The following is a 25,145-nucleotide window of genomic DNA, read 5'->3' on the forward strand; positions in this document are numbered from 1 at the left end:
TACCCTACTCTGACTACTCCACCACTGAGCGATGTCTATAGCATCTTTGAGTGTAGGGTCTTTAGGTACCCAGAGATGTTCTTGGATCTTTTTGCTCCAACACTGAACTATAGGCTGATCATGAAGTGGTTCCTCAGTCATTACTCCAAAGAGTAATTTCTCCAAGAGTTCTCAGTCTAGTTACACACACATCCACGGATTCCTTCTTATTTTGCAGTTGCATGTAAAACTTATTTCTGGCCATAACCAAACTTACTTCTTTCAGAATTATGGTTCAAATTATTCAAGTACTTCTTTAAATTCATCATCAAGTGGTTTACTATTTGGTCCCAAGGCAATAGGCATGTATTTAAAAATGTAATACGACAGAGCAATTTACCTCTACAGTACAAAAAAGTGAGCGGATCACCGAGAATGGTCAGAGTTCATCCAGTAGATAGATTTGGTAATTGAAAGAGAAACATAATCCTGACAAATGATGAGGTGGGTGTGCACATCCCCGTATACACACCAGAACTGAGCGCAAATGAGCTCTTACATAGCTCATGTGTATAGCTCAGCATGCACCTCGGGGCATTCTTACTCAATCCAAATTGGTGCCTTTGCATGAAGACATCAGAACACACAGAAATAGCGCAGTGTCAGAACAACAAGATCCAGCTTTGATGTAGGCAGCAGCAAGGCTCGCGCTTTGTGAGTTCCACCATCACACATGTAGTTAGATCTGATCAGCAGATGTCATGAGTCAGATCTCAAGAGGATTAGCATTACGGTAGTCAACTCAAAGGGGAAAATTAAAAGAAAATATCACCCAGCAGAAATTCAGAGTTGCTCAATACCTCACACAGGCCTGACAACACTGTTTATACTCTCCAGTGGGTTCTCACTTATGTCGTGATCGTACTACAGTAAGCATGCCCGCAGAGTCTGTTTAACACACACACAGAGTAACTTGTCCACCTCGAAGTGTTGTGTATTCTCCTGTGCAAAGCTTATCACCACAAATCTGTAGTGAAGGAGTCCACAACTTATATCGCTCAATTACCAGTTCACCACAGTGATGACTCGTAATGACTGTATCACTGATTGTCATGCTTACTCCCTGAACGTACGTAATATTATGTAGAACTCGCCAACCAACTTTCAAACTGCATCATTTCAATATATTGTGACAAGTATTTATTTGTATCCATGACTCAAACATTACTCAGAGTTGTCATATCTGTATCCAGAATCCAGGGCCCATAAGACCAATGTGCAACCAACTCTTAAGCAAAGCTCCAGCTTCTATCTATGCATGTGGCAACCTGTAGATGTTAAACAGCAACATTACTGTTTGAGAATTATATCATTGTATCTGTAGTTCAGTAAGAGTTGACAATCATCCCCATGCTGAAGACACAGTCTTCATACTTCTGAAAAGGCTTCTTTCAGGATCCACTTACCTAGTTCAATCCAGCAGCAAGCGATTTAAGGCTAATATATTATTATTATATAGATATTGTTGTATCCAGGATGACTGTCATCCTGTGGAAATGGTGTCCCAGGCCAATGCTAATAGTAAATCTAAATATAATTTTAATGTAGTCCATTGCAACTTACTTGGTTATTTGTATAATCTTCTCTCCTGCTTCATGATAGTGTCTTCCTAAAGTAAATTTTATACATTGGTTTCCCTTCTAAAAAGGCCACTGCGTAAGTGACAGGCGTTGTTCAGTCTACTAAATGTGCAGTTTAAATTCTTATGTAACTCAAAATATCACTCGTTTTCCTATTTAAAAAGTGTAACTATAAGGTGAGTGATATGGTCAATTTTATACATTGTTTCCTATTCTAAGATGGTCACTGCCAAAGTGGCCCACGTTGTTCGGCCCATTAAATGTACCTTTTATGATCCTTTAAAATGTTTACCTCCTTTGTTTCATATTTTTTGATTACATGCAGTGAGGGAGGCATAATTGGGGGGGAAAGCAACTTATCCTAATGCTTAATGTGAAATTCTTCACTTCCTTTCCTTCCTTTCCTGGCTTGAATTTGACATCACTTAACTTGAAAACTAGAGCTATCACCTGGAAAATCGAAATTGTTTTTCTTTATTTTTTTCTTGTCTGTGTTCATATTCGGAGAAGTGCGGGTAAGGTAGATCTAATGAAAAAAGAAATAACTTGAATGCCAAATGACCTCTTGTAATTTCAAAATGTAATAAAAAACAGTAGTTAAAAAGAAACATGGTAAGGTGGTTGTTAAGGTTGTTGTCTATGATCATGTATTCATTGTAGAATTCATAAAAATGAGTTCTGTTGGAACTCAAAGAAGTTTCCTGTGGGAATGTTTATACTATTGTCACTATGGTATAATGACAAGTAGCTGAATAAGACGTGCCTCATGTTAAACAGACGTGCTTGCTGTTAAAATTAAAAGAAATAGGGAAACTGAAGGTTCAACATGTGATACAATGCCTTATTCAGCCACAGATAAAGATGGGTGCATCTGTGGACCAAAATAAAGGTATGGGGAACGAATAAGTGATTGCTGCATTTGATAATTGAACGGCACTGTGAAACTTTGGAGACAGTTAAAATGTCCAGTAGTGAAGGCCTATTGCCATGGAAAATGGCCGTAAGGAAGGGTCTAGCATAGCCTCTCTGCAGATAAAACCTTTACATCAAAACAGGAGAGTGGAAGATATTAATCTTTTAATGGCAACATCTAATACATGAGCTGTAAGTGCACAGTGTAGATTAGTAAACACAATAGAGTCATAAGATCTTACAGCTTCAGAATTAATTCTGTTTTCACTAGGTGTATTTATAAGATAGCTATTAATGATATCAGGCAGTCCCGGACATATACATATTATATGAGAGATCAATTTATTCTCCAGGTTGCCTAATTTATATTGTTTACATTTTGATTATCAGCTGCAAAGAGTCAAAATAGAAAGTTGTGTCAGTCGATCCCTTATATACCAGGAACATATTTTTAAAGAGATGGCAGTCATTGAATAATTTTATATACGTAATGTATCATCAGTATTAACTCCTACAACTCTTCTAAACAACTTGGTGCTACAATATAGGCCCTGTTGCTTGAATTCTTACTTGCAACTTATATCATTTGTATTTTTCATCTTTTTAGTTACAATTGGGTCAAACAAGACATTGTGCAATGGGTCTAAATCAATTCATACTTTAAAAAAACAGGTTACTCTTCTCAGACTACACACCTTTCAAACACAACCTCCAATTGTATTCCTTTGAGAGGCTTTGGCTCTTACATATTAAATAAACACTTCTAATCAACCTGTTTACAAATAAGCCCCAATTGCAGCCTCAACAGTTCCTAATGTGTTTCTTTTCTCAGGTCCAGAAAATACCTAATGGAGATGCACTTGAGTATGTCTAATTTTTTGTTTACTTGTCTATTACAGACTACAGAGGAGTACCCTAAAGTAGAGTTTAGTTTCTTTCAGACCTCAGTCAACAAAAGTGTGCCTTCCAGTCTACTGTATTTGTTAATAAAAAGTTCAAGCCTCTAGTTATTGACACAATTCTGTTTTTATGACTATCTAGCTGGAGTTTCCAGGAGTGTTTTCTCGAAACATGAATATCCATATAACAGTAACTTGAGGCCAGACTACCTCATTCCTAGTGTTACTCTTAACCACCTAAGCTTACTTTGCCTTTTCCCAAAAGGCATTTTTAGATTTCTGAAGATAAATATGTAAATAATTAGCCATATATAAGTTGTAGGCTATCATGAAAAAATATTGTCAAACTCACATAGCAACAGTTGGGCTCCTAATTTGTCATCTCCTGTTTTATCTTCACTTATCTGATTTGGATTAGTGCAGTGGGATCTCTTTTGGTATGATGAAAGAATTCTTTGTTGATTTACATTTACTGTTTACCAGACACAGGGCTTGATTTGGGTTTGATGGATGGGATTACTTGGTCACAATCATGACAGAAATCCTGTCCACCATATTACATGTGCATTATGTCCTTTGGCACTTGTAATGCGGCACACATGATATATCTGTCATGTTTGTGATGGAGTATATCATCTGACAAGCTCTAATTCAGGACCACTTGTTAAACTTAACACACTGACACTTACTGACTAACCACGTCAGCTTCTACTCTGATGTAGGCCTAGTCGTTATACTCCTGCTCTGTTACCGAATCAGCACAGAAGGCTTATGAGAAGCAATAGCTGATCCACTTCCCTCTGTCGAAGCCTCAAAGTGGCCTGATTCACTGCTAAAGTACATGAACTGTTCTGTATCCAACAGAAGTGATAGATACAAAACTAAAAAAGCTATGGACTAGATGTACAAATATTCCATTAGTGAAAAGTAGTTACAAATTGTGCACCAACATTTTGCAAATGAAATAGAATTTTGTGAACCAACCTACATACTAATAATAATATGTTGGTTTGCAAAATGTCCATTCAGTGTGAGTTGCACTCCATTGCACTCATTACTATTGATGAGGTAGGTTGCAAATTCCGACTCACTTCTGTTGGTGGCCATCACAGGAATGGTGGCCCTTGGGGGTCAGTAGACCACCAGGTCTTTGATCACTTTTTAAATGTATACATTTTCCTTTAAGTAAACAGGGCTGCATTTAAAAAATTTTTTTTTAAAGTTTGTTTGTGAGCTCTACTTCCCAACAAACTTTTGTTTTAACATTCACAAAGGGAAGGGGGTTGTAAGTTGGGTGTGAGTAATATTTCAATGTTTTGCAACCATATTAAGGCTGCAAAATATTGATAGACTGTATTCTGAATCTCAATTTGGAAGGGACATCTAAACACACCCATTCCAAATAGCTATATGTTAGCATTCCAAAACCATATTTGCGATTTGGTAACTGTTTGCCGAATAGTAAAATGGGTTTAGTAATGAGAAAAAGCTATTTTGCTTCCTGTCACCCTGTGATTTTGCAGATTGCAGGCATTGCATCCTGTGGCCCCAAAGTCACTACACTCAGTACTGCACTCCTTTGCTTAGGAAACAGGGCTTCGCTTAGGCTTTTTTGCTGACCAAGGAAGGTAGGTGCATGTCGTAAACAAATGAGTATACAGGGCTTGTGATCTGATGCAGCTGACATGCTTACTCGTCCCATACCATTTAAAAAAAAGAGGCCTATTGCGGTACCAAAGTGTATAAACTGTGCTGTATCCCCTACAAGCAACCTTTAACAAGCAGGATGCATAAAATCACATTACTCTGTGATCAGCACTGCACTTCCTTGCTCTTTAAGGTACATGTTGTGCAGTCCAAAATCTCACTCTCCAGCTAAATGTTTTCTATGCTGAACAAAATAAGCAAAATTCTCTGGAGGTTGTACAGCAGTATCAATGTTTTATATTTATTATATCTGGACTAGTCATTAAATACTGTTAGTAATGGATGTAAGCATCAGATTTAGCCTTGGCATCATCAAAACTCTCCAAAACTCTGTGACTCCAAGGATATATGAAATCCAAAATTTAAAGCAGTAGTAGTCTGCAGAGAGGCACACAAGCTCAGAAGCACGCATTCACTCAGATACACACCGTAGTTCACTCTAGCTCTCTCACTTGCTCCTCTCTTTTGCTACCCCTTACTCTCCCTCTCCCCACAACCCCAGCTCTCTCTCTCTTACTTTTAATCTCTGTCTCTCGCTCTCACACACTCTGCTTCTCTTCTTAAAAATGTTTGCACAATACCACAAAGCCTTCATTTTATCAGTGACCTCATAATTTGTTTATTTGTTTTTCAGGTGTTAAAATGAGTAAAAGTTTACCTGAAGAGAATGATGAATCTCAGGTCTGTCCGGAGAATCTCAGTTTTACAAATAAACAAGTGGGAGATGCAGAATCTGGCCATATATCATATCATACCAACCTTCTGGGCCAACATTGTGACAGATTTCGTCCTGGAAATTCAGATTCTGTGTTTTCAGACTCCCAACCTTACACCGGAGGCGGTGAAGCACATTCACACTCAGTAGACTATAATATTTTGATGCGTAACCAGCGTCATGCTTCTGGCTGGGTGTTCCCAGGTACCTCTGATGCTGGACATAAGTCAGTGCAGTCGAACAAAAGTACTGAGAATGTTTCTCGAGAGCCCAGCATGGATCATTTACAGCCCCATCAGCCTCCAGTTAGCGGACAAAAGCTACACATGCAAAGTAAAGATACTGGCTATGGTTCACAACCTCAGGATCCTCTTGCAATAAGTCAGCTCGAACTCCCGGGCCCCTTAATGTCCACCGAACCACAGAGGGATCCATTGTGTTCCACTGGGCCTCATCTTAATCCCAAACTGTGCTGTCCGATTGACCCACGCCAGCAAATGTTATGTAAGTAGTTACTTGATAATTATACATCTGCTTTAGGAAACACCAGGCTCCAGGTAGAAAAGTAAAATACATACTGCATGTCCAAACTATCTATCATTGAAGCTGATGATATTAACTTGCCTAATAAATGCCAAAGTATGTTTTCTTGTCTTTTTCTGGTTATCTTGACATATTTACAGTATATGTTCCTGTTGTATGTGTGCATATATAATTTACCTCTTGACTCTGGTTCATTTTTTAAAAATATATTTCGTCTTATAACATTGTTTATTAAAAACAGTAATACTTCATCCAGATTAAGATTTCACTTAGCAGTGTTGTGTATTCTACTTGGTCCTCTCGCCAGCGTTATTCCACATGGTGCAGTAGATGTCATTTGAGTGATTTGACTATACTTATACGCTAAAGAAGAGCAAATCCGCCATGAAAGGTCTTAAGGAGTAAGTTTGAGCTCTTTTTTGAGAGCAAAATGTAAGAATAGAAACAACTAATGACTAAACTAAAATGCTAGCTGACTGCAGTAGCAGTAGGCATAGGGTAAAGCCCTTCTTCAGAAAATGGTGGTAATGAAAAATTTGGGGAACATTGTTGAACTCCCCAAATGCTCACCTCATGCCTCCTATGCGTCATTTAGAGTTTGTGTAATGGAGGTTTCCTGAAGACAGTGCTTTCGCCTGCTCCATCATCAGCAGAATCTTATCATCAGGCAAGGTGCAGATGGTTAGGACGCCAGAATTACTCTCTTACTTAGTGCATCCTTTACAGTCCCATGTCCAACAGCTTTTCCTTTCAGGATCCACCCAGGCACCATGGCAGTCCTGAGCAGGAAATTGCCAAAATCTCCATGGTGTGCAGTGGCCGTCGCTGTCTCGTAACTGAAGTGGCTTAAAAGGCAAAAAATGCCATCAACCAGGTGGGGAACTGTAAATGTTATGGTTTGGCCACAGGGTTGCCTTTGAATATGGAGGCCTGCCAAACTGTAGTGTACACCACCAAGTTTTTAATGCATTCACTTGGCTACTGCACTCAAGTACTTATTGCATTCATACTGTCTAGATGTTTGTGAGCCAGTGGTCATAGCTTTTGTCTCCAGAAATATATTAGAGCTTTACACGACAAAATGCTCCTTTGAATTTAACAGACCTTAGTAAATATCAATAAACGCAAATTGCATGTTGCTGGACTATTTATTACAGCACCTTCTTATATGAAGGTGTTTTTATGTTTGAGCATGGATAACAGGAGCATTGGGAATGTGGAAAGACTACAGGATTCATATATAAGATATAGCTGGAGTTTCATATCTAGGTTGGCATCACAATTGTTAATAGTAAACATTAAAATGGAGATGACAATTTCTTTGTGAAACAATTAGATTTTGAGTGTAGTATCTTCAGGAGGTTTTGCACTGTATACTGGAATATATTACTTTTTCTCATGTTTGCAGAGTTAGTAAAGGTTGCATTTTATAATGATTATAGGAAGAACTCATAGTTTTGAATTATTTGCAGGCAATGTGTGGATTTGTGTAAGATAATAATGCATATGGAATTGGAGTAGTAGACAGCTATTTGTGAGATAGCCCACAACTAATTTCTTGTCTTTACCTTGGAAAAAGGGAAAGGATATTTAAGAGTCATTTGAAAGTTATGTGATTTGACAATACTGTTACTATTAATAATATACTGTTAAAAGTTTTCATCAAAGGTTACAAGCTAATTTCTTGCTGATTTGCTTTGGTGAATGTTTTTCCTGAGCCGGAAATTTTTAACGCAGCCCCTGCAATTTCATTTTAGTGTGTCACGTGTTTGGGAAGACTCTCCCACCAAAGTGTGATCGAAGAAAAATAATTTTCAAAGACTTTGGCATTGTATTCTTTATTCATCATTGTGACGTGTAACATACAATTATGGATGTAAGAGTATTGTGTTTACCACATTACTTTGACAAGAGGGGTCATTTAAATGTTAACGAGGATAGGGGAGGAAGGGGGGGGCATGAAGTGCCCTAGAGAAGAAGGTGGAGAACAGTTTGATATTTGTTAATTAAGGTTGATGGGAAACCACATAAATTCCTATGGAGGCACAACCTTGACTGTTTGTAGGTGTTTAGAATTGTTTAGCATTGCCTTTGGTTAAAATTAAGCCTTAATGATGCTTGAAGTGACAGAGCTTTTCTGTAGATGCACAATCTTTGAGCACCTTAGTGGGATTTAGATTGGCAGGAAAGGCTCACTGTTTCAAGAAGTTGGAGAGAAGCGTAACTTTGTCAGATTTATGTGTTGAAAGTTCTAGGGAGCAACTCAACTGAGATGCCACTCTGTTATCCTAAATTTTGACTTATTTCTTGTTAAGTATTACTCAGCTAGGAAGTACAAGATTCATATCTATCTCCTTCAAATGATGTACCAAATGATTTATTCAATTGTGAGCTAACCTCTCATGCACTGTTATTTTGCTTTTCTAGATTTATTCTTGGGTTTGGTAATAAGCCTCTTCTCAATCCACATTCAATTGTTAAAAGAGCCTAATTCTAGCATGAGCAACCTTGTAGTGAACTTGGTGTGGTAGACTGAGGTTGCTTCTGTGTGTGTTGCGCATTGGATCATATCATCAATGTCGAGGAATATGCCTAAAATGGATCTGTATTGTTCATATCATTTTTTTACTTTTATCTCTGGTGATCTTGGTCTTCTCAGCATTCATGCATTGTATTATTTCAGAGATGTGGAATTCCTGTCGCCCAACGCCTGGGACATATTGTTTGGGGTCCAGGGCAACACGTTTTCATGTTTATTTTGTCCTTGGGGCAAGTCACCCCAACACCCTGCAGCACACCTTTGGCTGTCAGTTTACAGAGAAGGGAACTGTTTGCAGTTGAGGTAGTATCTGTGTCCATATGTTAATGCTGTTCAAACTTGTATTTATGGTGGGCTGGGAAAATCTACTGGACCACTGGCATTGGTTTGTTTTATTTTATGAGGTCGAGCTATTTTTAGATTCCATTGGACCTTTCTGGTCAGTGGACAAACAGGTGTTCTGTTCAGTCAGCAACTGAATTAGCAATTAAGGAGCCTTTAAATCTTATTCTTGTCACATTTGCTCTGTGTTCAGAGACAGAGGTTAAATGTCAGTTTGTCTTCTTGCAATGGAAATATTTTTCTTTTTGACTTCAGAGTTCCAGGATTTTGTAAGGGGAACTGTCTGACCTATGTGACGTGAAAGGCTTTTGGTATCAGCTTTTTCCTAACACACAACATTTATATAACTAAGTCAACTTTACAAACATTTCAAAATATATTTCAGTAGCTGTGAAAGACCATTTTTTGTACTACTCTTTGATGAAAAAAATATTTAATAGGATGAAAAAAAAAGTCAGAACACTTTACTGGGTGATGTGCAAATGATAAATGTTTTCTGAAACCCAATTTTCAAAGATTATTGTCAAAACATAATATAGTTTTATCAGTAAAGCTGCAAGTTAGTGGAAAGGGTTTTGGACATTTATTGGAAATTTACTGTCTGTAATTGACAGAGCGCTACCACATCATGCTTTAGTAATTTATTTATTAAAAGTGAGTGTTTAAACATGAATTGAAAAACACTCCTGCCCTGATGGCAAAGCTGTTAGTAAACTAAAGCAAATCATGCATATGGATCATGTGTACCCTATATGTGTTCTAGATTTATTATACACATAGCAAACGTTTAGTGTATTTAATCAAACAAAATAGGATTTTTTTACAGCAGAAATGCTGAACTCACATATTTGAAGGTGCAGTCATATGTAAGAATGAAGAAAAAAGCAACTGAAATACAATATTTGCCTAGGATCACACAATCTGAGACCCTTTTCCGAGTCAAGTACATTACGGTTAGGTCGAGAAGATTATTCAAGCTACTAGACCTGAAGGTCTAGTAAAAATTTTATGATTTTTTGGCCTGGGTGATCGCTGTAAATAAACGTTTGCAGACGCTTGTAAGCAGGAGTGATGATTTCTTTACTTTAAAAATAAAAGCCTGTATGCAAAAGTGATGATTCTTTGCTTTCAAAATAGTATGTTAAAAAAAAAAATTATAGTAGAAAAAAAACTACCATGAAATATTAGGTGCTATTTTTTGAAGCATCATTTAGTAAAATGTGCTGATGCTTGCTAGTATTTCCAAAAACTCTTCCTAATGGAAAATCAGTGTAACCATTTACAACAAGATTATGGGAAGCATGAAAATAACAAGCGCCGGCAAAGCCAACCGATCCAACATTTTTTGTGAATCTTTTGATTTTGTCAATGCGTGTCTTGTTTTGACATGGCTTTTGTTACACTTTATTGTTGTGGGAGCTGCCAGGTCCTCACCACTGTAACAAACGCTGGCAAAAAGAAAAACATGTTTTTGGTCTCAAAAAGCACACATTGCCACTAGTGGCATAACAAAGGCCCCTCAGCCCCATTCCAGGTGCCCCCCTCATCACAGCACCTGTCCTGAGTGAGTCTGGAGGGGGGAGGCTCCATGTTCTTTGCGGGGGGGGTCCACTTTTGTTACAAAACTGATTACCACAGTGGTTCCTGGCATTGAACAAAACTACTTTGTGTGCCAATATGCTCCTTGTGGAAGAGCAGAATGCAATCACTCACAGCAAAGCCAGCCGATAGATAGAGAGAGAAATAAAAGTTTAGTAAAAACAAACTGTCTTTGTTAATATCAGACATAATTTGGGATCCAGTTCTTAAAGAAAGTAACAAAAGTGCACCCATGGTATATGTCTTGGAATCAGTGGCTTTCATGAATTCACAAGAACTTACAGGACCAGGAATTCATACACCTAGAAAATACTTGTGAACTGAATTTTAGCACACGCATATAGGCATGTGTAGATTTGCTCATGTGAAAATCTATTGAGCGCTTACAAGTTCACTTTCCTGCCAACCACATTTTTCCCAACCCTGGAAGAACGGCTACTTCAGCCCTTGTCAGTAGTTAATTTCACGCCTTTCTCATTGTGGGAAAAGATTAGAGAGGAGCTTGTGAAAATCCTTAAATCATGCAAGTTACTAGGTTTGCAGACTCAAAGGCATTTGAGCCCTGGAACTATTGCTGACTGCTTCCTCCAGCCCCAGTATGTAAATCTGCAAAAAGTTGGAAGAATAAGGAAATTGCTATAGTAGGGATTGAAATTGCAAGTATTCAATCCCTTTTATAGCAGTAGCCCTGACATAATCAGAGTTCTTACATAATGCGATTGCTGCCATAATTTGTCACTGCACTACATGGCACCCAAGGGGCAAGTACATTTTTATACTGGATGAGTAAGAAACAACCTTTACCATGGACAAGTAGATATTTTATTAAATTTTACACCCCCCGATTATTTGTTGTTTCATTTTCTATTAGCTGACATATCTGTTTGCTTTGTGTGATTGCTAGAGACTGCGCTGGTAGCAACACATTTTCAACCATATATGTTTATATTCTGTCATCTGACATGCCAGCAAGAAGTATACATCTTGTCTTGAATTTAAACAAACAAAGATATAATGGAGATCCCAGATAGAGTACGTGCAACATTCTTTCAGCACTTGGTCTATTTTCTGAAGATGTTATATAAAACATATAGTTGACTTTATTGTGGATTTGTTTCTCCCCTGTCTTAAAACACAAACTGTTGCAAACAACATATCTACTGATTTCTAGAAAGAAGCAGATTTCTATAAATGTCAGTACGGTCCTACGTACAGTGAAACAATAAAATGTTGCTTTTTCTAGAGAGGACATGGATGGCACACAGCAAGCCGAACAATATCTGGAAACAAAGGAAACATAGACAGAATCCGTTACTAGGGGCCAGATGTAGCAAAGTCCGATTCGCTAAATTGGATGCAGTACGGTGTCTCAGACACCGACTGCGAGCCGCTATGGGGTCGCAAAGACCCACCTCATTAATATTAATGAGGTGGGTCGCATTTTGCGACCCCGTAGCGAGTCCCTGCACTCACAGGGATGGTGGCCTGCTGAAGTCAGCAGACCTCCATGTCTGTGACTGCTTTTTAAATTAAGCAGTTTTTATTTTTTTATTTTGCGGCCCGTTTTCCTTAAAGGAAAACGAGTTGCAAAATAAAGAAAATAACTAAACCTTTTGGTTTCGGTTTTTCAGAGTAGGCAGTGGTCCATTGGACCACTGCCTGCTCTGAAAAAACCCTTTTGGCAACATTCACAAAGGGGAAGGGGTCCCATGGGGACCCCTTCCCTTTTGCGAATGGGTTACCACCAGTGTGACACTGGTGGTAACTGCGAATTGCTTTGCGACATTCGTGGTCACAAAGCAATTTAGCATAGCGATGCGAGTCGCAAATAGGAAGGGAACACCCCTTCCTATTTGCGAGTCTCATTCACAATTTGCGAGTCAGTACCAACTCGCAAATTGTGAATGTGCATCGCAAAAGGCTTTTTGCATGGCGCAAACTGCGATTTTCACAGTTTGCACCATGCAAAAAGCTTTCTACATCTGGCCCTAGAAGCCTTCTTAGGTCCAAAAAACGAAAGAATCTCCAAAAAGGGTTCCATGTGCTGCAGAGATTCTTACTCACTCACCAGCACTGTTGACTTTATTACAGCCAAGAACTTCAGCTTCATGTTAAAGAACCATAAGATCCATAGACTCCAGTGGCTCAAACGGATGTCCTTACTGAGCTTCTAGCACTAAAGAAATATTCTGGTGGTTACAAGAGCCCTTGAGGTAGGGCAGGAAATACAAACCTGCTCAACAGCTGTCCCACACGACTCACCCATCTAAACATTTCACTCAATTCTACCAGAGCGTGCTGATTTCTGACTTCCATTGATAAATAGAAACCACAGATAGGCACAATGTGAACCTATCCTGCTTAAAGTGATTGACAGCAATATCTCACAGGTGTCCCTTTTTCAAGCACCACCCTAAAAGACCCCCTATATCCAATCCTTTGTAGAAGATCGCTGAAATTACTGCATCTTCTATTTACTGTTGCCCAGCAAAGCAACTCCTATCACTCAACCACAATACCAATAGGCTTGCATTGTGAAAAGACAAACAACTGTTTCTAGCAACACAGAAAGAGGGAGAAAATGGGGCATTCACACAGAAGTTGCCACCTTCTAGCAAAGCAAAAGAATCCACATCCCAGCATGTCCAGTAGGGTATCATAAAACATACATCTGCTCTTTCCTCTGAGGTCTTGATCAGGTCTCTGGCATGGAGAAGAAAGATTTAGAAGGCATAAATCTAATCACTTGACTTTTTGAAGGATAAGTGCTAGGTTTTAGGAGACATGCGGAATAACAACAGTAGGGCGAATTTCTCTGTAGCATAAAAATCCAGAATCAGGGTTTTGAAGTTCTAATAGATCATGCTGAGCACCTTCTGCTTCCCGGAAACCTCATAGAAGGGGGGAACTTGCCCTGCTGAGTGCATGTTTACTTGTATACTGTCAACTCCCCTGATATGCAATGCAGGTTGGAGCTAAAGACCTAAGATGTACTTTTGCCCACACTACAAACTGGAAGTCTCTGTTTGATGCTCCAAACAAATATCCCCCTTTTTTGTTCCCATATTTCTTGGTCACCTTATTGCCAATTTAGCCAAGCATTGGACTATAATCGGTCTCGGTGATTGACAGTCCCTAGGCACATGTCATATTTCTTTCAACTCCTTCCAATTGGAAGACATTTTCTTCTACACAGATAACCACAGGCCTGGAACCTCAAGGGACCTGCAGGTGCTCCACCTGAGGCCACAGGACTCCACTTTAACTATAACCTGTAAAGAAAGACTCAGGGAATCAGTTTAACAGGTTTTCAGGAGTCAGTCACATTAGATTGTGTCCTTAACACTGTGAGACTCTGTAATCAGTTCTGCAAACTCATGTGAGCTAGGAGACCAGCAAACATGCAGCCCTGCCTCCAGAGGATAGGTTATAACTTTGTCCTTGGTTCAGCAAATGCACTTGCTGTCATGCAATCTTCTACCAAGGGCAGTTTGATTTTTTTATTTATTTATTTATTTATACAGATTTTACAATAAAAAACATCAACAACAGCCCCAGGAGCTGGTGAATACAGCATAAGGAGTCCATCAGTGTACACATAGTATCGCTAGGTACAACCGAAAGTATAGTACAATGAGAACAAGGTTCCCAGCATGTCCAGATCAGCAAATTCAAGCGGCATCCCATACGCCTGACAAGAGCAACAACAAGAAGCACACCCCTAGGGGGAAATCTGAATGCTAGAGCTCTCCAGGGTATAAAACTCAACAACTGCCACAACAATATAAGAATGGAGGCGGCAGAGCAGACTCATGTAGCAGGATCGTCCACCAAACAGCACACACTACGCTTGCGGGGAACAACGTCCAATCTAGTCAACCATGTGCATGACCACTCATATGTAGCCGAGGCCCTCTCAATTCAGCTATGAGACTCCAAAAAGAAGCGGAAGGGTGCCCAGATGTCTCTAGGGCGAGAGCACGCAGGGGCCAGCTCCCAAAAGATTGACAGCTGCTCCTGGCAGAACGCAGCATCATGTAACCAATCAGACCTCCGCGGAGCCCTGCCCCGCCCCAGCACATCGCCACTCTTCTCTTTGCCAGCAAAAGCAGCATACCGACCAGACGCCTCCACTCCGACGGCACCCCATCCAGCAGTCCAAGCAACACCAGCACAGGGGAGAAAGGCAGATCCAAGCCAGTCATTCCAGCTATCGCATGCATCACCTCTCCCCAAAAGGTACGCACCTCTCCACAATTCCACGCCAGATGCAAAAATTCAGCGTCCAGCGCATGGCATCATTCGCAGCGTGCATCATCACGCAGCCCCATAGCACACAAACCGTGAGGGGTATAATATAAGCGATGTAAGAATTTAAAGTGTATGAGCCGCAGTCTGTAGTTAGGTGACAGTGTTCTCATGTGTGCGCAACAGCTTCTCCACATGGCCTCAGTAATATCCTCCCCAACATCCATCTCCCATTTAACCTTAGCAGCCTCCACCACCGCCTTCTGCTGCTCCTGCAAGCACCCATACAATCTGGTGATAAGCCTACGTGGCGACTGCGCACGCCACAGCAACTCAAGCGCCTGACAGGTCTTAGGCATTGTTGGGAGGCCAGTAAATCATGCGCGGAGCATCGCATATACGCGCAGCAAATATAGCCTGTGTAGCACATTATCAGCTCCAGCCCTCAGCGCCTCTTCCGGCGAAAGCAAGCGCTCGTTCACAAACCTGTCCCCCAGCAGTGACAACTCGGAAGCAGCAAGAAACTCTCGCAATCGTGCATCGCGGGACACCCTCTCATCTGAGACGTCCAGCACTGGGGCAAAGGGTTCACCCGCCCCTGACCGGCGCACCAAAGCAGCCCAAGCCCCAGAAGTGCACACAACAGTATCCACTCCCCTGGATCGAGTCGGAGACATGCATCCAAGTACCCTCGTCAACCGGTCCGGCCACACCGCGTCGCTCCCAGGCGCAAGATGAGGTAGATACCTTACGGGGCGAATCAAAAAATACGCAAAATGAGCCTGCGCACAATAATAATAAAGCTCCAGGTCCGGGGCGGCAAGGCCCCCATCTCGAACAGCAGCGTCAGCTTCTCCCAGGCAATCCTGGGCTGCCCGCCGCCCACACCAGCCACACCAAAGCTGAACTAAGCCTCCGTAGGAAGCTCACGGTTAGCACCAATGGGAGGTTAACAGAGATACAGAAATTTTGGCAGGACGACCATCTTGGCAATTCCGATGCACCCAATAAGTGAAAGCGGCAGCGAGCGCCACACCTCAAGCCTGTCCTCCAACCAGGCTACTAACTTGCCATAATTGGCAAGCCAAAGGGTCTCTGCATCACAACTCAGCCAAACTCCCAGATAGCGAACCAGGCCATCTGCCCATTCAATAGGATAACGCGACGAGAAGCGCGCAGAGCCACCAGTGAGGGGAAGCACGACCGACTTAGACCAGTTCATCATTATTCCAGAGAAGGCACCGAAGCGGACAACCTCAGTGAGCAAAACATCAAGGTTCCTACCCGGCTCCCGCATATACGGCGCGATATCATCCGCATACATCGAAATTAAAATCAGACATTGCCTGAACTGCAGCCCCCTGTGATTATGATGTTGCCGCAGATAGGCCGCCAGTGGTTCCATCGCAATAGCAGAAAGCAGCGGGGATAGAGGGCACCCCTGACGAGTCCCCCGGGCCAACGGGAAGGGGCCCGAGATGCAGCCATTCAGCCGCAGCCTCGCAACCGGATCCGCATACAGCAAGCGAATCAGCCTTATAAATCGGGCACTCATGCCCACCCTGCCCAGCAGCGCATATAGGTATGGGCCAAAGAATCAAACACCTTTGTTGTGCCTAAAAACACCACAGCAGCCTCATCTTCCGCCGTAAGGCCACCCAGCACCGCAAAGAACATGCGCAAATTATGCGTCGTCAACCGCTCCCGCACAAAACCAGACTGGCCTGGGAGCACCAGTCGCGACATCAATGGCTGCAGACGTAGCACTATCAACTTAGCCAAAATGTTATTGTCTACATTGATCATGGAGAGCGGTTGGTACGAATCACAGCTACAGGGATCCTTTCCCAGCTTAAGTATCGTAATGATCAACGCCTCCCGCAGGGAAGCAGGAAGAAACCCAGCTTCCAGCGCCTCAGCATAAACCTCCAGCAGATAGGGGGCCAAAATATCTGAGTACTCTCTGTAAAAAGCAGGAGTTAAGCCGTCCAAACCCGGGTACTTGTCACTGGGCAGTCCGCTGATTACTGCCTTGATCTCTTCCACCAAGAAGGGCTCATCAAAGTAAGCTCTGTGTGCATCATCAAACCAAAGCAGGCTAATCTCTGAAAAATAAGCTTGCGCCGCATCAAGATTCTGTTCGGCATGGGCCGAGTATAGATCCTCAAAATATCTCGTAAAGACCTTCATGACACCCTCGGTTCCCGCCACCCGCTCGCCCCTCTGCCCGTCCATTTCAGTGACACATCCACTTGCCCAAGGTTTGCGTAACATGTTTGCCAGTGCTCGACCTGCCCTGTCTCCCTCCCTGTATCACCGGGCCCTGGCATATTTCCCCAAAAAACAGACCTCCCGCTGGGAGGCCTCTTCATATCGAGAGACCGCATCCCATAAAGCCGCTATCGTCTCACCAGCCCAGTCCGCCACCAATTTCGCCTCCAGCTCCACTATCTGTGATTCCAGCTCGGTTAACTCTCGACACAAAGCGCGAAGCACACCATGCTGCTTAGAGAGGCACACTCCTCAAATAACCACCTTGAAGGACTCCCAGAGCGTTCCGGCCGAGCCAACCGACCCGCAATTCTCAGCAGAGAAATGTAAGATGGCCTCACGAATCTCCTTGCAAAACACCACATCCCGAAAAGCTCCCTGCGGCAAGCGCCAAGCAAACGCAGCACCCGGGATGCCAGGTATCGACAGCTGCAGCTTAACCAGGGAGTGGTCAGAGAGAGTCTGGGCCAGATGCTCCACCGATTGCGTCCACATCTCCACATCCCTAGTTCCCACCCATCGGTCTATGCAAGACCAGCTATTATGCACATAGTTGACACATGTGCCCTCTCTCTGATCTCCATGCTTTGTCCTCCATAGGTCAACTAAGGCGCCATCGCTCATTACAGTCATCAAGGCAGCAGCAGCAGCAGAATGTCAAGGCCTGGTCGTACTCTCCCGATCCATCTCCGGATCTAAAACCACGTTGAAGTCTCCCCACCCCAAATCACAGCCCCACTCCCCATTGAGTCAACCAGGCGCCACACCTCACAAAAAAATCCAGGGTCATCGACATTAGGGCCGTAAACCGACACCAGCCGGATAGATAAGAGAAAAAGGAGCTGCTGTCAGACTTAAAGAGCGATTGATTGGCAGGAACGCCCTGCGCGCCGCCTGCACACTCGGAGTTTAATCTGGGAAAAAATGCAGCTCTGTGTTTCTGTAGATCCGTAGAGTTGCGGTCATGATAATTCAAGAGGCAAAAAATAACAGGTTGAGGCAGAGACCCGGGGGGGGGGGCCTAAGGCCCAACGATCGATGAGCCCTCTCCACCACCAGCATTCGAGAGAGCTCACCAGGAAACAAGTCGGCAAGCATTTTCTCCATGAAGTCTACCATCCTGCCCATGTCCGTGGACAATCATCCTGACGCTGTTGCGCCGGGACCGCACCTCCAAATCTTCGTTTTTATTCCTTATTACCTCCAGCACCTGCTCCATCTGCAACAAGCATTCTCTCTCACCATGCCGCTGGTCCTCCATCTCCGAGGTGCACAACTCAAGTTGCTCAAAGCGGGCATCGTGCTCATCCACCCGGGCCCTGATGCGGTCCATCTGCTCTGTCAAATGGTCCAGCTTGGCATCTATGCCGGCCAAGCTGCTCTTGAGATCCAAAAACATGGACTTAACGGAGGCATCTGAGGGCCCATTGTCCAGCTGCAACTCTCCAGGATGCGGCGCGGGGGTGCCCCCCCACCGTTTGCCACCATCGAAGGAAAGCTTGGCCTGCCGCTGCTCTGCCTTGCCCATAGCGTCCTCCACTATAAGCCCCAGCCGTGGATGCACCTCCGATCACCAAAAGGTAGATGGGCCACCCAGATAGTATTGGACCCAGGCGGCGACCCGCAAAGGAACTCCCAGCAGCTGGGCGAGATCCACCAGCCGGTGACCGCACTCTCCCAGAGGTAAGTACTGGATATCCTCAAGGCCAGTCAGTCTTCTCCCAAGAGACGCCAAATGCAAACCAGAGTCTCCCTCAGTCCTCCGTCAACGTCAGAACGCCTTCTGTCGCACCCAACAGACCAGCTAGCTATGGCAACGGTATGAAAAAGGGCCTATTTTCTCCAAAAGTCTCCCCCTGGCCCGACCCGGCCAGCGACTAATACCATCGGGCCCCCCAGCAGGGGCCCACCACCAGGAGTCCCAGGGCGAGTCTACCTGACCACGGGACCCAAGGCCGGGCCCCCAGCCACGCTGGAAGGCCTCCCGGCCACCAAATCCTGGGGGCCGCTTAGAGGGCCCCCGCCGGTCGCAGCCAAGCCAGTTCAGCACTGCCGCCAATCCTGCCACCCCTAGGGCGGGACAGGCCTCTTCTCCTCTAGGCCACGTCGCCAGGAAGCCGCACGCCACGAGGCCACAGGATCGCGGGGGCACCGCGCCCGAGTCGAGCGCGCCTCTTTCCAGAAGGCCCGACGCCAGCTGAGATCTCCTCTGCGTCGCCGGCCCACAAGCCCGCAGGCAGCCAGAATTTCAGGGCAGGCGTAGGCACCGTCCCAATCTGCAAATCTCCCAGCCGGGGGGAGCGCTTCTAATGCCGCTCCATCAGGATAACTGGTGAAAATAGCCCTAAGTCCGGCAGAGCCTCACATGGTGACGCCCATCTTGCCGGCAGGCTAGCTCCGCCCCCCAAGGGCAGTTTGATTGCTGATGCCTCTTAGAACCAAAGCAGTTGTTCCAAGAGTTCTCTTGGCATAATCATCCAGTTCTCTGGCAGACACCACAACATCAGATTTGTGCAAAACATGGTGTCGATAAAGATGATGCTGTAGACTTGTTTGAGTGATGTGGGCTTTATTGAAGTTGTGGTGAAAGCTTAACCTTCAATCAGGACGGTCTACTGACACCCTATTTTAAATCATGATATTCAGCTTCACAACCAAAGCATGCAGAAGAAAGGTTAACTGAAGAACTACACCAGGGAACAATTTGTTGTAACAGACATACATCTGAGAGGACCGGAAGGACATTTTCTTGGAAGTTAAAAAAGACCATGAGAAAATACCATACGAGTGTGCCATTGTATATTTGGCACGTACGGAATGGGAGGGAGCTTGCGTTCCCACCAGAAAGACACAAACCAAAGATCTTTAAAAAGTTTCTGTAAAGTATATCCTGAGCACACATCTTCTCTGTGCTTTAAAGCAGTGGAGGATTTTACATTGGTAACCAGGTAAAGCTGTGAGGTGCAGAACTTAAACCCTCAATTATTTGTTAGCCTACAGTAAACAGTGATAGACAAGGGCCCATGTATTTTAGTTTTTCCTAATGATGCTGAAATTAACTATGCATTGTACACAGACTGTGAGATAGACTTGAGAGCCCACTGCAATTAATAAAAACATTGGTTAAACCACTTCACAGCCCAATTTTATAATACCTTCAGTTCTGATTTGGTAGCCCACTTGACTGCACTGTTCAATCATGTACCTTTCGTGAGATTACACACAAGCACCGATTTCAGTCTTCCCAAAGCCAGGGAATGACCCACACTAATGTGCTTCATACAGGCCCATTGCTCTATTAAATTAAATTTTGGATGACAAATTATATACTAAGATCCTTGCAGTGCAGCTAGAACACATTCTGCCAGATCTGATTCATCTGGACCAGTCCAGGTTTATTAAAGGGAGACAAACGCACGATAATTTGAGGATGGTGATCCACATGGTCTAAAAGGTTGCTTAGAAAAACATACCAGCAGTTCTGCAGGCACTAGAAGCCGAAAAAACTTTTGACTTGGTGGATTAGTCCTTCCTCTTCAATATTCTCCATCGGTTCAATATATGCAAAACATTTATCAACATGGTCCACTACATGAACCTGCTTTCACGAGTATTTGTAAACTGAGTGGTCTCAAGCCTCTTTAAATTTGAGTGAGGTACTTGTCAGATCTCACAGACATTATTCACCCATTATTCACCCTCAGTATAGATAGAGCTCCTTGCAGCGAAGGTGAGAGATGCAATAGCTATTCAAGGCCTCCCCTTTGGGTCTATTAACTACAAAATTTCTCAGTTTGCGGATGATGTGCTGCTTTCCCTGACTTTGCCCGTGACTTCCCAGGCGGCTTTACAATAGGAACTGGCAATTTTTGAGAGAGTAGCAGGTTATCGCATTAACCTCTTAAATCCTTCATTCTGAACTTGATTCTTCCTCCCATCTGAGATGGAAACGCTAGTTTCCGGTGGGTCAAAAAAGATGTTATATACTTGGGGATTACAATTACTCTCAAGAACTCTGATTTATGTAGGGCCAGTAATCCCCTCACTCCTTTAACAGCTCAAAGCTGATCTCAAAAAGTGGGTTCCCATATACCTATCTTGCCTTGGCCGTATCCATGCAATCAAAATGACTGCCTTAACGCAGTTTTTATATCTATTTCAGGGATTTCCAATTGAAATAGATCAAGAGTTTTTTTCAAAGCGATGCTCGCTAGTGACCAACTTCATCTGGCAGGATCGCAGAGCCCGACTCCCCTTGTCGCGGTTCTCAGCGGTCTTACCCTCGCAGCGGAGAGGCGTAGGGGAACGGTCCTTGTTCCGACGAGTTCTGCTCTGGCCGAGGTAGGGGCGACCCCTTCCGGTAGCCACGGTGCTGTTTGGTATGAGCGAACCACTACAGTCCGTGCCCTCCAGAAGGAGTCCCAGAGGAAAAACCCCAGTAGGGTAAAAAACCTCCACAGGAACTCCCTGAAACGAAAGGAGGACACCAGGGTATTAGGACCGCAGTTCAGGAAGGCAGGAAAACAAAGCAAATCAGGAACAGACAGGATTCGCAGAAGGATATCAAATAGGAGCGTGACTATCACCAAGGAGTGTTGCAACGCAATGAACAGGCAGTTAGAATCCCCTTAAATACCCCTGGACAGGAAACAGGAAACAGGAAACAGGAAGTAGAACACCGCCATCTTGGATTGGGGAAAAGAAAACAGTAATGAATTAGGTATGTGTGTTAGACAATGCATGCTGGGTAGAGAGGAAGTGATAAGCATGCTGGGAAGAGAAAAAAGGCAAGTATAAAGAACCCCCAGTGTAAGGGTTCGGTTTGTCCTAGGAACATCGGTAAGTGGTGGTGGGCAGGTGAATACATGCAAGAGAAATAAATGTTAAGCGCATAATGCGCTGTGTGCGGCCATGCCTGAAACCCCCTCGGGGTTTCAGGCTCTGCCACGTCTGCCTTTAAGGCAGAACTTGAAAAAGGGGGAGCGGCGAGCGCCGTGACCCCCAGACCGGCTCCCTGGAGCCTTTATGGCCCTCGCCGGAGCCGCGGCGACCCCCGCGACCTGGGTGTCTGCCTCGGCGTCTACCGCGGCCCGGGCGTCGGCCGCGGCAAAATTAACGTGCCGCGCCGCGGCAACCTGAGCCCGCGGCCGCAGCGAGCGCTGCGGTGTAACAGTATGCCCCCTCCCCGAGGCCCCGGGTTTGTGAGGGAAGAGCCGAAAAAAGCGGCGGATTAAAAGAGGAGCATGGACTGAAGAGGCATCCTCCCAGGAACACTCACTCAAAGGGTACCCCTTCCAATGAATAAGGTATTGGAGGCGCCCATGGGAAAATCGAGAGTCACAGACCTCCTGCACTTCGTATTCAGGCACATTGTCAACCAACAAAGGAGGGGGACAGGGCAACTGCCTATGAAAGAGATCAGGACGGTAAGGTTTCAGTTGCGAGACATGGAATACTGGGTGGATCTTCCATGTCCGAGGTAGGCGAAGACGCATGGACACTGGGTTGATCTTCTTGAGAATGAGAAAGGGACCATAAAAGCGGGGCTTGAATTTGTTTTGGGTGAGTCGGAGAGGTAGGAATCTAGAGGAGAGCCAGACCTTATCATGGACTTGATATAGAGGAGCCGCACAGCGTCTCCTATCTGCTATTGTCTTCATGCGGGACTTGGTGGACACAAGGTTAGAATGGATAATTCGCTGTATACCCCGTAGCTGTCGAACGAAAGAGGAGATGGCGGGAAGGTTGGAGTTGTCTCTCAGGGGAGTTGGGAAGGCTCTGGGATGGAAACCATAGGAGCCATAGAAAGGAGAGACTTTAGAGGCACTGTGTAGAGAGTTATTATAGGAGAATTCGGCAAGCGGTAAGTAGGGAGCCCAATTACTTTGTGTAGCGTTACAGAAGCTACGTAAGTACTGCTCGAGACCCTGATTGAGTCGTTCTGTTTGTCCATTGGTTTGAGGGTGGAACCCGGATGACAAGGCCACCTGGATCCCCAAGATCTTGCAGAATTGGTTCCAGAAACGGGAGATATATTGGGGACCTCTGTCTGATATAATAACTTGGGGTAGCCCATGTAGCCTGAAAATTTCTTGAGTAAAGACCTGACTTAACTCCTTTGCCGTGGGTAACTTTCTTTAGGTGTTCCTTTTTGAGGGTTTGAGTAATGAAGCTGGTTCTCTGGGCAAAGTCTGCTATGAACTGCCGGTAGAAGTTGGCTAGTCCCAGAAAACATTGAGTCTCCTTGATGGAAGAAGGAGATGGCCAGTTCAATATAGCCTGTACTTTGTCTGAGTCCATGGCAATTCCGGTTTGGTCTATACAGTATCCCAAATATTTCACTTCTATCTGATCAAATTTGCATTTTTCAGGCTTACAGAACAAATGATGTTGTCGGAGTCTTTCTAAGACTTGGCGGACGTGTTTGGAATGTTCCTCTGGATGAACCAAATAAATTAGGATATCGTCAAGATACACTACCACTGTTTGTTGCAAAAGATCAGAAAAGATAGAATCCATGAATCTTTGAAAGATGGACGGGGCATTAGTGAGTCCGAAGGGCATTACTCTATATTCGTAGTGACCAAAAGGTGTTCTAAAGGCGGTCTTCCACTCATCACCTTCTCTGACTCTTAGCAGATGATAGGCTCCTCGGAGATCCAGCTTAGTGAACCTCTTGGCTCCTCTGACTGCTTCTAAGATGTCTTTGATGAGGGGTAGCGGATACCGGTCTTTGATAGTGATCCTGTTTAACCCTCTGAAGTCGATACAGGGACGCAGGTCTTTGGTTTTCTTTGGTACAAAGAAAAGAGGAGCCCCGGCGGGTGAAGAGGAGGGAGTTATTAACCCACTTTGTAGATTCTCATCTAGGTACTCCTTCAGAATTTGTTTCTCTGGTTCGGTGAGGGAGTACATCCGCCCAAAAGGAACTACAGTGTCTGGCTCTAAAGAAATGGCACAGTCGTATTCTCTGTGGGGTGGCAATTCAGGTCTTTCTGGCTTCTGGAATACATCGATATAGTCCTGATACTGTCTGGGAACTCCCTGTAGAACATTAATGGATCCTCCCACCTGGGCAGGTGCTGTTGAGAGACTTTTTGGGGACCAATAATCCCCGGCCGGATAGCAATGGTGTTGACAAAAATGGGAGGATAACGAAATGGTTTTTGTTTCCCAGTTGATGTAAGGATTGTGCCGTGTAAGCCATGGAATTCCCAGGATCATGACATGGTGTGGTGATGAGATTAAGTCAAACGAGAGAATTTCCTGATGTTTACCGAACTGTAAACAGAAAGTAGGGGTGGTGTATTGTACCGGTCCAGAGGCCAAGAGTGTCCCATCAACAGTATGTACCTGTTCTGGTATTTCTTTGGGTATTTGTGTTATTTGTTGTTCTTTGGCCCAGGTTTCATCTAAATATAGGCCACTGGCTCCGCAATCCAATAAAGCCAAAGTTCTTGCTTCGCGGCCATCAGTTAAATGGAGGATAACTGGTAAGAGAAAAAGAGCAGTTCCTTCCTCCCTGGAAGAGCAAATAGAAGGTATATCACGATATCCCGTCCTCACCCTTCTTACTGGGGACGGGAGTTGGCGTTTCCCAAGGGCTTGGTTGGACGAATGGGGCAGGCGCGAATTAGGTGACCAGCTGCACCACAATATAGGCAAAGCCCCTTCCTTCGTCTATGTTCCCTTTCGCTGGCGGATAGAGGTCCGCGAGCTGTGTCAATCTGCATGGGCTCTTCCTCGGTATT

The 25,145-nt window shown here is 44.1% G+C and overlaps 1 protein-coding gene across 2 annotated transcripts in view; it reads left to right on the forward strand.

Moving 5' to 3' along the window:
- TRAF3IP2 (TRAF3 interacting protein 2) overlaps window positions 1-25,145 on the forward strand; it is a 170,556-nt gene that overhangs the window by 4,474 nt on the left and 140,937 nt on the right. For both annotated transcript variants that reach the window (XM_069234596.1, XM_069234597.1), the window contains exon 2: window positions 5,772-6,356. In XM_069234596.1, the coding sequence (XP_069090697.1) occupies window positions 5,780-6,356 (577 nt within the window). In that variant the 5' untranslated portion in view covers window positions 5,772-5,779. The remainder of the gene's footprint in view (window positions 1-5,771; window positions 6,357-25,145) is intronic.

This window comes from Pleurodeles waltl, chromosome 5 (assembly GCF_031143425.1).
Source record: "Pleurodeles waltl isolate 20211129_DDA chromosome 5, aPleWal1.hap1.20221129, whole genome shotgun sequence".
In the NCBI taxonomy this organism is placed as follows: domain Eukaryota; kingdom Metazoa; phylum Chordata; class Amphibia; order Caudata; family Salamandridae; genus Pleurodeles; species Pleurodeles waltl.